The 14445-nt window shown below is 52.7% G+C and overlaps 1 protein-coding gene across 9 annotated transcripts in view; it reads right to left on the bottom strand.

Annotated features, from left to right (window-relative positions):
- NCOA1 (nuclear receptor coactivator 1) overlaps positions 1-14445 on the bottom strand; it is a 179366-nt gene that overhangs the window by 19362 nt on the left and 145559 nt on the right. For 7 of the 9 annotated variants that reach the window (XM_055713018.1, XM_055713023.1, XM_055713024.1 and 4 more), the window contains 7 exons: positions 12516-12693; positions 10563-10742; positions 9399-9494; positions 8398-8538; positions 7383-7530; positions 5321-6665; positions 275-479 (listed from right to left, as the gene is read on the bottom strand). In XM_055713018.1, the coding sequence (XP_055568993.1) occupies positions 275-479; positions 5321-6665; positions 7383-7530; positions 8398-8538; positions 9399-9494; positions 10563-10742; positions 12516-12693 (2293 nt within the window). The remainder of the gene's footprint in view (positions 1-274; positions 480-5320; positions 6666-7382; positions 7531-8397; positions 8539-9398; positions 9495-10562; positions 10743-12515; positions 12694-14445) is intronic. The other 2 variants (XM_055713021.1, XM_055713022.1) reach the window with 1 other exon arrangement.

Here is a 14445-nt window from a genome sequence, read left to right as displayed (position 1 = left end):
CTGGTCGAGCCTGCCTGCTCCCTTGCGACCAGGCACACATCTTGGAGGGACTGTGTCCCTCACTTACATCACAGCTGTTTGCAGGGGGACCACGGGGCTCACTGCCACCAGCCTTGCACCAGACAGCAAAGCCCAGGTCCCCCAGAGCATCACCGCGGCTAGATCCAGGACGGTGGTACCCCATCCACCTGTAGCAGAGCTGGTGATGGAGGAGGCCATCCCCTCCCACGCCCTGGCAGGGACCCGGGTTGAGGGGTGAATGCTGGACACGTACGGTGAGTGGATGGACACGTACGGTTGAGTCCCGTGGGGGCTCTGGCAGTGGCGCTGGGCTGCAGGGGAGCTGCCAGCATCTCTGGTTTGACAGCAACGCTGGCCACACCGCTCTCACTTCTCTCTGGTCCACACAAGCCGGGCAGCTGAGCCGCCTTCTCCAGCGAGGGCAGGAGCTGGTCCAGCTGCTCCAGTTCAGCAGCAAACTAAGGAAGGAGAGAAAAAAACCACAGGTGGGTGATTCAGCCCAAAACCAGCATCAGTGAGCCCGAGCGCTGTTTTCATACGCACACAGCCCTCCAGCACTGCTCCCCCCATCCCTTTGCTTGCTGAAACACCAAGCATCCTGCACGGATAGAGAACGAGCCCCACACCCCTCTGCCTGGCTAGATGCAGACCTTGCGGGGACAAGGACCCCGCCACACATGGGTCCCCACCCTGGAGCGCAGTCCTTGGTGGCAGCTTTGAGATGCTCGCATGCCGCAATTAGCATAATTATTAACGGTATATATAACCTCCAGCTATTTAAAACAGGAGATAATTTGCTTTCTTAATATACATATGCTTATGCTGAAATTATAATAATAAAAAATGGTCTTTTCTAAGAAACAGAAGTGACTTTTTGGAACAAGCGTCCAAAACCAATGTGGGCCTTGGGCATGTAATTACCCTCAATGGGGCAGTAAAATATCATTCAGGTTTTCCTGCCTTCATCACGGCTAAGAGTAGAAGAATATATGTTTAGCCCAGGGACTCAAATAAATGGGAAAGTTACTGGAAAAGGGACTTGCACCAGTGGCTGTAATAGCGGCACTGTAAAGCAGCAGGTTGGGATTAAAGGGGCTGAGATAAATGAGCTTTGGCTAAAAAGAAAAATATCTCAAGGGAAGCTAAATGCTTTAAAATCTAAGGACGCACACTGCTTCCAGAAGTGCCGCCCCTCGGCGCTAGGGAAAGCCTGGCCATTAACATGGCGTAATTAACAGACAACTTGATAGCCCTAGGGAAAATCTTTGCATTTGATGGAGGGAATGATGCTGCGGTCTGGAGAAGATGGGAGAAACCTGGCAGGAACTGGGATCCTGGCTTTGACAAGAGGCTCTGCCATCAAGCTGAGATGCGAGGCTGCAGCCAACAGCCCCTGCCTGTGATAAATAGCTGGGAGGCTGCTGGCTTTGGGCACCCCTGGGGTGCCTCTGCACCTCCCCGGCTGGCACAGTGGTGTTAAAGACCTCTCACCAAGATGACAGCTTTGTCCATTGCCAGAAGAAGTCATAGGAAGTTTCTCCCTAAATCCTAGCTGGAAATATTTCGTAGCCCAGACAAAATCCTCCAACAGGTGACAATCCCAGTTGCCGCTGCACCTGCTTCCAGTTTCACCTCCATGATGCACAGGTTGGTGTATCACAAGGACAAAACCCTGCGGGAAGCTCCACCTTGGGATGGACCCTCCACCAGTGGTGGCTTCATTGAAACCCCAAGCCCAGTCCAGCACCTGAGAGACCCGTCGCCATGGCAGAATCTCCCTCTTGACCTTCATGGCTCTTTTTTCCCCTTTCCTACAGCCTCATGGTAGCACCTGGGTAGATGAGTTGGTATTTTAAATATACACGACAGGGCACATACTTGTTTTTCCTTTACAGTGGCATCTGGTGAATTAAATGATGTTTAGACAATGCTGATGATGAAAAGTGCACTGCCACCAGCAGCCACCAATATTACAATTTACAATGGACTAACCACTCTTTTTCATTTCCCCTGTATCCTTCCCATCAAATCCTAACCCCAGAAACCTGAGAAGTAGAATATCCTCCTAAAGCCAGGCTCACAGAGAGAATTAAACACAGCAAATTCAGCTCCTGCAGCAGACATTTGCACATCTCAACTCTTCCAGATAATGTAATTTCTCGACCAAGCAGAACTTCTTTAAAGCTCAAGTTTGCAAAGCAAAGAGAAGTGAAGCAAGTGGGAGACATCCACGATATAGCAGAACTCCATCTCCTCCTACAGGCAGGTCATTCTGGAGGCAGAAGGAGAAGAAGGGCACAGGAGCAGCTGTGGGCATCCAACATGGATGTTAAGCAGGGATAAAATGGGCGCTGTAAAATTCTTGCATTGCCTGTTGGGTATGTGAAGAGGTTGGAGGATGGAGAGGTGGGAATGAAGGACACGTGGTGGGAGCAAGGTGCTTGTCAATTGTTTTCTGGAGCACCTGAACTTGCACCTGGAATCTGTGCCCACTTTGAGTGTTTTATTTCTCCTCCTTGTCTAGAAAACACACGGTGCCGGAGGGCTGGAGCAGCTCAGGCCATCCAGTCTTGCTTGGAGAAGGCTCAGACCTCCACGACCTGCCTCTGTCCACAAATGTGTGAGAAAACCCATGGCACAAGGGACGGTGGCTCAGGGTGGCTGAATACTTCTGAACGACTGCTTCTTCCCCCAACCTGCAGCTCCCGGCAGGTGCCAAACCCAGAGCCAACCAAAAGGCAAACCAAGGGACAGCATCCCACTTCTGCCCTTTGACCCTGGCCCAGCCAGCTCACAGGATGCCTCACGCATGGAATCAGCTCGGCAAGGAGGACTGAGCTGCTCCCAGGTGCACCCACCCAGTAAACAAGCGACATATTTCACTAGATCAGGTGGCTCAAAGCCCCGTCCAACCTAACCTTGAAGATTTGTAGTCATGGGGCATCCATGACTTCTCTTTGGACTCCACCGTCCACTCATGGTGGAGCACTTCCAGGCTCAGAGAGTGCTGCCTGCTCCCCAGCATCATGCTCGAGGGCATCCTCATGCAGGATATAAGACAATCTGACCTGAAGAAACGTTTCCTTTTCACCTAACTGAGGTTCAGCTCATGCCTTGAAGCACAAGGGTGAAAAGCCCTTCCAAAACCTTGCTTAATCTTTTTCTTCCATTTTTTTTTTAACTCTTGTAATTCCTGTTTGCTCTTTCCCAAGACTTACCCAAATATTTTTTGTTCTTACCCCATGAACAGGAGCTCTGAGCAAACCCAAGGTGCTTCCATAGCATAAATCTGCAAAGGAAATAATTCCTTCAAGGCTGAAGGCAAGCTGCAGAGCCTGCCCCACAACTCATATTGCTCCTAATTGACATTTTGATTCTTAAAATAATCACACATGAAACCAAAAATCTAGCAAGTGCTAGATTTTATTTGAAATGGCAGCTCCTCCTCCCCATGCCGCACCAAAGCAGTCTGTAACAGAAAACGCGTGGAAATGAAACTCCCGTCCTTAGCTGCTGAGCAGTGAAGGGCTGTTCACTCCTCAGAAAATGCATTTTAAGACTCCGAAAACTCTCTCCAGCCTCTTTTATTAACTCTTTGGAAGCACTCAGTACGGTCCAATGTATAATCCTAACGCTCCCCAGCTGCCCGGGGAGGGATACTTGGAACTGAAAAGCCACGAAGGAGCCTAAAAAATGCTCAGCAGCTTCCAAGAGCACAGGAGAGAGGCATATAAACAATCCAGGCTGAAGCCATCCAAGCTCTGCGCGCCTGTTTGCGAGTAGAGCACCATTAGCTAGCACAGCCTTATTTAATTAATAGGGCTTTCCGCCCCCTCCGAAGGATAGAGTACCTGGAACCATCACTGACGGTCAGCAACGAGCCCGCCTGCATCCCCGGCTGGTGAGTGGCTCCTGCATGCAGACGCCTGGGAGACCAGGTGAGCAAAGCTCTTCCTGTGCCCCCGCGTTTGACCGCGTTTCGGCTACAAGTGCCCGTCCTGAACGTGCTGCCAGCTCCATGAAAGCAGGCTGGGAGAGCCCGTGCAGCTCCTGGGAGGGTGCTGTGCCTCCTGCAGGAGTGCTGCGGTGGGGACCCGGCTCACCGGTGGGTACTGGTGGGTACCAGGCTCACCGCCCAACCTGCCATCGCCCACGTGCCTCCCGCAACGAGCACGCCTTGCCCTGGGTCTTCCTCATCCAGAGGCTCGTTAACCTCGATGGGATCTCAGACGGGAGGTGGGGGGGGAGATGCACCATCCAGCAAGCAGATGACACCAGGAAAGTACATTACCGAGAGAGATAAGGAGTTTGATTCCCACTTGCCTATAGGATAACCCACCGCGACTCCCAAGACAACTGAGCCCTTAACCTTATTAAGAGACTTATTGTGCATTTGCCATTCCCGGCCCTCTGAGCGCCGTTATTCACCCCGTATCTCCGAAAGGCAGGCGCCTTACTTGCCGCAGCCGGTAAGCTGCCATCAGCCCCGCTCTTCATGTCAGCCGCTCTCTTCTCTTTGCTTAAAAAGGATTAAGCAGTCCTATCCATGTTACCATCTCCCCTGGCTTTCAAAAATAAGAAATCTCTTCTATTCATAGCTGCGTGTAATGAATATTTATACACCCAAATCTCTATTGCAGAGATCTGTCGCTGGATTATTCAATTTAATAATACTTTTGGGATAACTAAAAGGCCTGTATAATTGCTAATCTCAGCCAACAAGAGGGCGATGGATTGCAAATTCCCTGGGACACGAGCCCTGAATGCGCCCAGAGATGTGAGAATTAAGACTCTTTTTGCGTGGCAACATGCACCATAGCCTTCTCCTCACTCAAGCCCACCAGCTGCAGCGACGTCCTGCATTTCTTCCTCATTTTTACACACCTCGCTAAAAGTTTCTCTCTTTCCTTCCTACCATTGCCTTGAAGATCTGAGCAGACAGAACACGAAGCACCTGGACAAAAGCGGACAGCACCAGGGCTGGAGATGGCGACACCAGCAGTGGAGGAGGTGGCACCAGCACTGCAGAAGGTGGCACCAGCAGTGGAGGAGGTGGCACCAGCACTGCGGAAGGTGGCACCAGCAGTGGAGGAGGTGGCACCAGCACTGCGGAAGGTGGCATCAGTGCTGGAGAAGGTGGAGAAGAAGGCACAGAAGGTTGCAGCAGTTCTCTCCACACTTGTCCCAGCTCCACTGGCTTGCTGTGGAGGGAGCACGCCAGCAGGTTTGGGCTAAGTGCCCCCAGCACACAACTTGTCAAGAGCATCCCACCTTTGTGGATGCACATGGGTCAACTCACCTGGCCCTGCGTCTCCAGCTTGACCTCCTCCGCTGCAGGAGGTTTGGCGAGCGGCACCGGGGCTGTGTTACAAGGCTCCATCTGCTCCGTCTTCTCCACCTTCACCTTCACATCATCCAGGCTCAGCGCCGGGGCTGCAGCAAGCTCCTTCTCGTCTTTGTCCAGCAGATAGCGCAGGAGCTGGTGATCCTTGACATCTTTTTTCTTCAGCGCGTCCGGCTCCAGTTTGATGTCCGGGGTGCCCGGCAGCTGGCTCTGAGCCGTGGGGGTGGTGGCAGGGTTCGGCGCCGTCTCCTTCTTCTCGTGCTCCATGGCCAGGGTGGTGATATCGGAAGGGCTGCCCTCCTGAAGGAGTCTATGCAAGATCTTGTGCCGCTCGGTCAGTGAGCTATGGGAGGAAGGGCAGGTGCTGCTGGGAGGGTTGCCGGAGGCCAAGGTGCCGGCGGTGCCCGCGCAGGCTAATGAATCTTTGCAGCTCGTGTCCGCATCAGCGTGCCGAAGCTGCTGCTCCGCTGTGGTGGCCAGGAGCTGGACCAGCTTGTGGCTGGTGGCTTGGGAGCACTTGCTGTCCCCCTCTGAGAGCCTGTCGCTGGCGTGCAGCATGCCCGAGTCCAGCGGTTTTCCATCCCCCGAACCGCCATCCGACTGGATCATCTCGCTCAGGATGGAGGCGATCTCTTTGTTGTCCTTCGACTCTGCTTTCATGGGCTGCATGGCGAGGCGGCCGGGCGAGCTCTGGGAGCTGAGCTGTCTCAGCACGGGGGGTGGCGTGGAGTAGCCCACCGGTGTGCTGGGCCCTTCGGTCAGCCCCTGCATAGAGTTTATGGGGGCGCTGGGAAAGGGTCTGGTGCCACCGGTGCCACAGCCGCCCCCACTGCCACTGTTGGCCATGCCCACGGGGGAGTGCATGGTGGGCATGGTGGGTGAGAAGGGATTGCTGGGCACCCTGGGTCTGGGCACCAGCCCTGGGCTGACCCGATGCCTTGGAGACATGAACTGTGGTGGGGTGATCCCCGGACTATTCATGGGGGAGCTACTGAGGTTCAAAGTGTGGTTACTGTTCTGGGGACCAGCTTGTCCCTGGCTTAAGGCAACATTGGCTCCTATCTGGTTTCCAGGTGAACATCCAAAGCTGGTTTGGCTGGTGCTGGAGTTGCTGTTGTGGAGGCCGGCGCCTGGCTGCTGGTTCACGTTGGTGGCCAACATGCTGCCGTTGGAGGGAGGGATGGAGGGCGGCAGGGCCATGCCTTGCCCTGGGGAGATGCTGGGGTTCAGTGAGGGGCTGACCCGGGGAAGGGACATTGCGGAGTTAGTGTTCTCCTGGGGTGAGAGCATGCCATGATCCCTGTGGGAGATGAAAAGGAAAGGAAAAGTCACCAGAGGCTTTGCCTAAATCTTTAGTGTCACCCAGGCAGCTCCTGCCCCCCCATACATGCTCCAGAGCTCGGAAGCCTGGAGAGCAGCAGCTCGCAAGCTCTGGTGGTCTCAGCCTTCCTTGCTCCACCAGTGCTTCTGGATCTGTTTTAGTAGCACAGATAGAGCGCAGCAGCTTCAGCAACTCCCCAGAAATGTGACGCTGCTCAGGATTGCAGCCGCTTACTGGCTAAACCCCAAAGGCATCACCTTCTCTGGGTCTTATGTTCCTACACGGCTGGAGGAGGACCAGGCTCCAACAGCATTCCTCACCGCCCCAACCCCCTCATGTTTCCCCAGAATGGCCCAGGTCCACAGCCTCACCTCTCCCTGTCCTGCCAGTCTGTCAGAGCCTCTCCCTCCCCAAGTATTTTAAGTTCTCCAGGGCAAGGCAGAAACGTGAAGCACGTCTATAAACCTCCACCTGAACTCCCCGGGCCATCACTTTGCGAAACAAGAATAATCAAGAGCAACAGAGCTGCCATCATGCTGGTTTTCAGCCTCAGATTCTCCACGGGGATCACATCTCCGAACCAGCACCACAAAACACCAGTGGATCCTCTTTCCACCGCAGGGAACGGGCACTTTGATTCCTGGATTGCCCTCGCAGGCGCTGGCACAGCTCGGTAGCGGCGGGATGGGGACATACCTGTCGATGACGTGGATGCCCATGATGAAGGGCTGCATCTCTGGGCTGGAGGGGTAGCAGAGCTTACACTTGGTGTGGGCACTAAGCACCGTCCCGTCGCTCAGGGTGAATCGGTACGAGGGGCTGAAGGCCGTGCCACGTGTCATCACTGAAGGAGACAACCAGAAACACATCAGCCCCCTTTGAAACACAAGTCAGAACCTGCGCCACCTTATAAGCACCAGCGGGAGGATGGAGGGAGCTGAAGAGAAGGAGAACCTGCCTGGGACAACCACCTTCCCAGCAAACAAAACCACACGCTGCATGTTGGCTAACCCCATAGACCCAGAAAATAAGAGGGGTACACGTAACCGTGGGTGGCACAGAAATCCTCCCAGCTGCTTCTCCAGCTCCGAACCCATGTCCTGCAATGGGCAAATCTAAATCCATTTGGTGCCATCCCTGAGGGCTCACAGCTTCCGAAGGGGCAATCACTCAAGCACCAGCATACAACATACAAGCTGATGAAGCCCAGCCAGCCTGGGAAGGTGCAGCAGGACGCTGCTGCTGCAACCCTGGCAGAATCACAGCTCTCCAGAGGCTGAGCGACCTCCTGCTCCTACATTCCTGCCTTCCCCACATCCCTGTTGTAAGCATCCTCGCCAACACAGCAAAGATGCTCACAAAAGAGCCGACAGAGCAAAGATGCTCATGAATGAGCTTCCGCTGCTTCTGCTCAGACACTGAGGATGGTGTTTGCAGATAGCACAGGAAAAAAATTAAGATAATCCTATTTAGCTCCTATTTGCCTCAATTCTGTATTTCTTGAAAGGTGAGAGGGAATGTCATGGCTGGAGGAGCTCCTCCAGTGTTACTCAGCCCTCTCCTCTCTCTCTTTGGCACACTGTGATTATTGTTGCAGTATTTGTTTTTCTGAAAAGCACCTATCCAGCAAGGAGGACCATGTCTCAGCTTCTCTTTGCAACTCCCGCTGCTCAGCAGGAGACTGCACCAGCTGGGAAGAGGAGTCCATTACCTTCTTGAAAGAGCTGCTTGGCATAAGATGGCTCTCTGCCCTGCGGCTGGAAGAAAGCGTAGATGCATTTCCGCACCAAATCCTCCCAGCCCGTCCTGCCAGCAGCTCTCAGGGAACTGGTGTCAATGGAGATGATTTTACCTGGGCAGAGAGAGAGAGAAGCCACGTTACTCAAGCACAGCATGAGAAGTCCCTCAGCACAAACAGGTCCATCAAGGTGGAAAATGAAGCCGTGTCCTGTTTGGCGTCAGGCAGCAGTGGCAGAAGCACACAAGGACATCCTCCAAAAGGAGGTGGAAGTTCAAGGAGTTTGCTCTGGAACATGTATCCATCTCTACATACACTTTGGCCAGCTGAAGCAGCCACGAAACCAAACAAAAGGCATTTCCATGCAATAGGATCCTTGCCCTCCGGAGCTGGGGTAGCCAGGCTGGACATGGCCTCACCCGGCAGGACACCCTGCCAGCAACCCTGCCCACACCCAGGGAGTCTACACCACGCAGGACCTGCTGCCTGCCTTCTCCCTCGATACGAAACACCAGGCAGCTTTGCTGACTGTCTTACAGCTATGGGCAGGGAGCAGAGAAAACATTCATAAAGGATTTTCAGGCTGCAGGGAAGTCCAGGATTATGATGAACTACCAGAAAGAAGGTCACCAGAATGACTAGAAAGCAATATTTGGCTGAGAACAAACCCTAGTATGAAAGGTGATGATTGTTTCACTCGCATCAATCAGCTCAACGGTCCCTGAATCCAAGGGAGCGGAGAGGAGCTGTGTGCGGGGCACGGGTCTGGTGTATTGGCTCAGGTGAGATGTAAACTCAGCTGAGGTGCCTCCACCCGAGGCGTCACCCACATTGGTCCTAGCAGTCAGCATGCAGTTTGAAAAGGACAGGCTGCTGCTCCTGCTATGGGGTCCCATACCGCCCCGCTGGCCTCTTCCCCCAAGGGACAACAGCTCCTCCGGAGCCAGGACGCCCTGGCATCGTTGGGATGTTACCTGTGGTGTCTTGCTTGGTCACGAAGGATTCGGAAGGGGTGACGGCTGCTGGTCGAGGTAATCGCCTTGCAATGCATATTAGACATGACTGGAAATCTGCCCAAGTGGGAAAAGGAGAAGGAACCGACAACATGAAAATCAGTGTTACAACCACCACTTGCAATATTGAATTTCAATTAAAATTACCACTGCTGGGCTTGATTGCCACGTCCTGTCCTGGAAGTGTTTACCTTGAGCAATCCTCCAGCCCTTCAAAGCAAACAGGCTCTGTCTAAACTATAAAATTTGCTGGAAAAGAGGTTTCCAGCGCTTGGAGAAATTAATTGTAAAGGCTCCTTGGATCTGGCAGTATCATACAATAAAATTCAGCACTAAAAGCCAGCAACTGTCGGCTTCAGGCAAAGTATCTGGTCATAAAATACCGTAATTTATTCCTTCCAGTCATGATCTCCTGTGTAAACCGCAACGGATTAATCCAGCTAATGCACTGGAAAATAATAGCTGGGACACTGAAAGGAGAGTTAGGGCGCTTGCAGGAAAGCAACAGCCCCTGCGGTGCCAAGGGAACCCCGCCTGCCCTGAGTCCCCGCGATCCGCCTGCAGGCAGCTGATTCAGCCCACGGACACGCAGGCAGCGCTGCGGTCGTCAGCGGTGAAGGCGCAAGGTGGGGCGTCACACACCCGTGTCACTCGCTGGAAGGGTCCTGCAGCCAGTGAGCTTTGGTGGGTAATAAAACAGTGCTCCTTCCCTAAGGAATACTGACTGTAAGCAGCCCCAGAGGCAGCTCTGGAGGGCCAGAGAAGCCAGGATGGCTGGAGGGCATCGGCTCGGAGAGGGTGAGAAGCCAGCAGTGAACTCCAGGCATCGCCCCCAGTGTCTCCCCTGGGCCAAGGATCATCTGTGCCAGGCCAGGAGTAACCAGCCCCACCAGGCAGCCCTGCAGGATGATGCTGGTCCCCTCCTGCTGGCACTGCTGTCCCCCATCCTTGTCCTCCTCCTGCCGGCGCTGCCATCCCCATCCTTGTCCTCCTCCTGCCGGCACTGCTGTCCCCACCCTGGTCCTCCTGCCTGCACTGCCATCCCTACCACACTCCTCTTGCCTGCCCTGCCCTGCCCTCCCCACCCCAAACACAGGGTTGGAAGCAGAGGATGCTCTCCCCTACCTTCTCCTTCCTCCTTGAAGGACTTGGGCTGGGAGACAGTGAAGCACTGCATCACCTCGTAGCGCTGACGAGCCTCCTGGTTCTCAGCACCTGGTTCGTCAGGCGGCCGGATCAGCATCCTGCAGCTGAAGGTATGGCTGTTGCGCCTGGTTGCTTCTTGAGGCCAAGGAACTCCGTTTACTGGGGGATGGAAAAAGGAGAAGGAAGAGGGGATGTCAGGAGCTGCGCCACACACACGTCGCCCCCACCTTCCGGAGGACCCCTCGGATAAGGGAACAGAAGGAAAAGCAACAGCATGGAGGAAGAAAGCAGCTCGCTGCCCAGGTCAGGGGCGAGCCAAGAGCAGAGCCAGGGGCAGAGCGGCCCCCGCCAGCCCCTGGGGCTCCTTCGGACCTGCTGAAGACCCCGTGCCCAGCTCCACGCTCCCAGCTGGGCCCTAAGAGCACCTACAAAGGAAACCAGTGCATCGTCATGACAGTCATCGCAGTGACGTTTATGAACTGCTCCTTACATCTCCGGTAGGTGCTACCATCTCCATCTTATAAGCAGAAGAAGAACTGAGGCAGGGGGGCTCTGAGTCACTTCCAGAGCCTGGGAAGACTCCTGCTTCTTGCTGTTGGACTTGATATCACTCTGAAGCAACGATCCCAAGACTTTTCCAGCAAGTCCAGCTGAGCATCTCCATAGAAATTAGTTTGTTCTTTGTTTCCTCCTCATTTCTGGGGTAAGTCAGCAGTGAGATCTTCTGGTACTGCAGCAGCAAAAGCCTTCCCCTTTCATTTTTTTACGTAACCCAGCTTTTTCCCAAAAACCTCTGGGCACCAGTTGGCTGATTTTTCTAAGCCTCTATCTACATCTTTGTGGACATCCGTATGCAATCCAAACAGTTTTGCCACCAGCAGGTTATGAAGCTTTCATGCAACCTGACCTACAGGAAAAGCTGAGGGGCTTGTAACATCCAAGGAAAGACAAAATACCCAGCCGTACACTGGGCAGCCACAGGGAAAAGACAATGCCTGAACATCTACAGGCTCAACCTGATGAGTGCCCATAGATTTAGGTGGTTTAAGACATCCTTGTATTTACCCAGAAGGAAGACAAGTGTGAATTTCAAAAAACCCTCCCTATTTTTAAGTCAAACTACTTGGAAAAGGCTCATCTTCCTTTTTCTTCAAAGGTGTGAGTGGATGAGGGATCAGTGATGTCTCACCCACGTCAGCCACCCGGAGAATGCTCGCCTCCAGTCAACAAATAAAACCTTCTGCTTTGCTCGCTTCCAACACCCTGCAAGTGCCTTCACCATGCGATGCTTCCTCCCACCCTCACAACTGTTCGTTCTCCTGGTGTAGGAGACCATCGCGAGCTCACTGTTTGCACCGTGACCCTTTCTCACACCCCCAGGTGCAGCATATCCCCACGCTACATACTGGGCAGAATACTGACAGGCTCTGAAACCAGCTGGGGACAACCCCCCTCCAGCTGGGAGGACACCTGAAATGAACTGGGATAAGCCAACAGGCTCAGTCCCCCCAAATCAACACCTCAAAATCTTCCTCTTCGTTCCCCTAACGCTCCTATATGTGCTCCTTGTTTTGGGCAGACGAGTCAGTTCTTCACACCCACGAACCAAAGCTGAAGGCAAAAGTCTTCTCGGCAGAGAAAGCCAAAGGGGAGATGACTTGAATATTGTCATTCACCAGCTATTTATTAAAAAATCTAATATGGGTATCTCACTTGTAGGATGTATTTCACTAGGCAAAGGTTTACGGATTTTTATCTGGCTTTGGTATATCTCCAAATTTCACAGTAAACAATATAAAAAATAGTAACATATGTAAGTAATATACATAAAAAATAATATAAGGCCAGCTTCACTGAAGACGCAACAGTGTTTTCAACAGCGCTTTCCAAGCACCTGCTGATAAAAAAAAACCACCTCGAGGGTTCTCTTACCTAGAGACTTTGGCAACAAGTTCTTGACGAACTCGGCGTGATCCCCCACGTGCAGGATGCTGTAGACACTGGTGTTCATGAGCTCCTCCTGGTTATAACCCAGGTAGCTGGTCACGTTCTCAGAGACGAAGACGATCCTCCCTTCGCGGTTCACAACGAAGAAGAAGCCATCCAACGCCTACAAGGGGAATAAACCTGGGCAGTGTGTGGGCAGTGGGTCCCAGAGCAGGTCAGGATGCTCCTTGACCATGGGCCATCTTCCTCTGCCTCTCACAGCTTGGCTTCACCCCCACTTTTTATTACAGCAGTGATCAAATAGCAGCACATTTGCTTAAACACCTGCAGCCTCCTCTGCTAAGGACATCCCTGCCACTAAGGATGGTGCCAGTGGAGGAGAAACAACCCTCTTTCAAGGGCCAAAGCAGTCAGAAAGGCTCTAATTTGGCAAGCCTGATTTGCTTAATTACAGCCCAAGAATGACAGAGCCTTTGCAGCATGCAAATAACAGTTTTCTTCATTCATTTAGCACGCATGTGGCAAATTCAGCCCCGCAGTCAAATGGAGGAGGACAAGCACGGCCCAAACCCAATCATACAAGGCGGGGAGATCTGCTTATTTTAACGAGGACACCATCAAGGTTTTTAATTCACTGCCGTGGTACTGGAGAGGTAATGCTTTCTGGTGCTGTGAAATAAGCTGAGAGCTGCAGAGCCCAGGGCTTGTGTGAGGAGCCCTTGAGAAGGCTGCTCCTTGATTTATGTCTTCCAAGCATGCATCACCTAAAATGCTTCATCCAGGAAGGATCTGGTTTTCCTGGACTCTAATTCCTAGTTATCCTACTCATCCACAGCAAGTTCTGGTGGACCGTAATCCTGCAACTAGATCTGGCCATATCCCAGAGTGGGAGGTGGTGTAGGGACAAGAGAAACTCAGGATGCCCAAAAATTGGTACCCGCGGCACTGCTCTCTCCTCTCCATCCTCCCACTTGTTCATGCCAGCAGAGAGTTCCTCTGATGGAGAGCATCCAGGCTTTATTTAATGCCGTTTCTAAAAATCAGGTTTTGCTGCAAAGCAACATTAAGTGCAAGAAACAGGAAGCATTTAAAAAAGAAAAAAAAATAAGGAAGAAAGAAATCTTTTGTCAAAATGGTTCTGGCAGATAGACTGCAATTTTCCTTGTTCCCAGCTGTTGCCAAGACAACCAGCCTTTGCACTTTGGGCACCCAAAAAAAAGACCCAGGCTGGATGGTAAACCCCACCTGGACCCTTCTCCGCAGGTGATGCTGGTTTTGGGGGGCCGGGGGAGCAGGGAAGGGGCAGGGGAGCTCTGAGGCAGCAGCCGGTGGGGACCCAGCTTGCACCCCTCCTCTGTAGCCCCCATTCCTCCAGCAGCAATGCTGGGCATCTGTCCATGGTTTCAATATTGAAATACTTTATCAGCGCAATTGCTTATGGAAGTCAAGCCCAAACAACAGGTCAAGAGGCAGAAAACCTTCCTAAAAATGAAGATGCTTTTTAATAGCCTTTTTTATCTCCACTGTTCTGGGTTTGAAAATCCTGCCTGAGCCCAGGGCACCTAGAAGAAGCTGGAAGTCATCTGGGGAATGTTTTTAGGCATGAGAGGCTGCAGACTGCTTGGATACCAGCGAAGCCACTAACTGCACCTTGGGGTCAATCTGCACGGAAAACAAACTAAGGGCGGTAAGGGCTTGGTGTCCTCAAAGTGCAGACACGGTTGTCCTGTAGCATGGGCATGGGTCAGGGTCAGCATCTTGAGTGTGCAGGCTTCACACGCTGCTGTGGGAGAAGGCCAATGAGGAAATCATTCCTCAGCCTGTACAGGTGCTAAACAAAATCTAAACATGGATTTTAAATCAAGTAATACAGGATAGGCTGTTTATAAAGCAGCATTGACTGAGCATTAATGCC

The sequence above is a fragment of the Falco cherrug genome, chromosome 6 (genome assembly GCF_023634085.1).
Source record: "Falco cherrug isolate bFalChe1 chromosome 6, bFalChe1.pri, whole genome shotgun sequence".
Taxonomy (NCBI): Eukaryota; Metazoa; Chordata; class Aves; order Falconiformes; family Falconidae; genus Falco; species Falco cherrug.
Note: the sequence above shows the minus strand (reverse complement) of the source record. Positions and strands in the feature narration are given on the sequence as shown.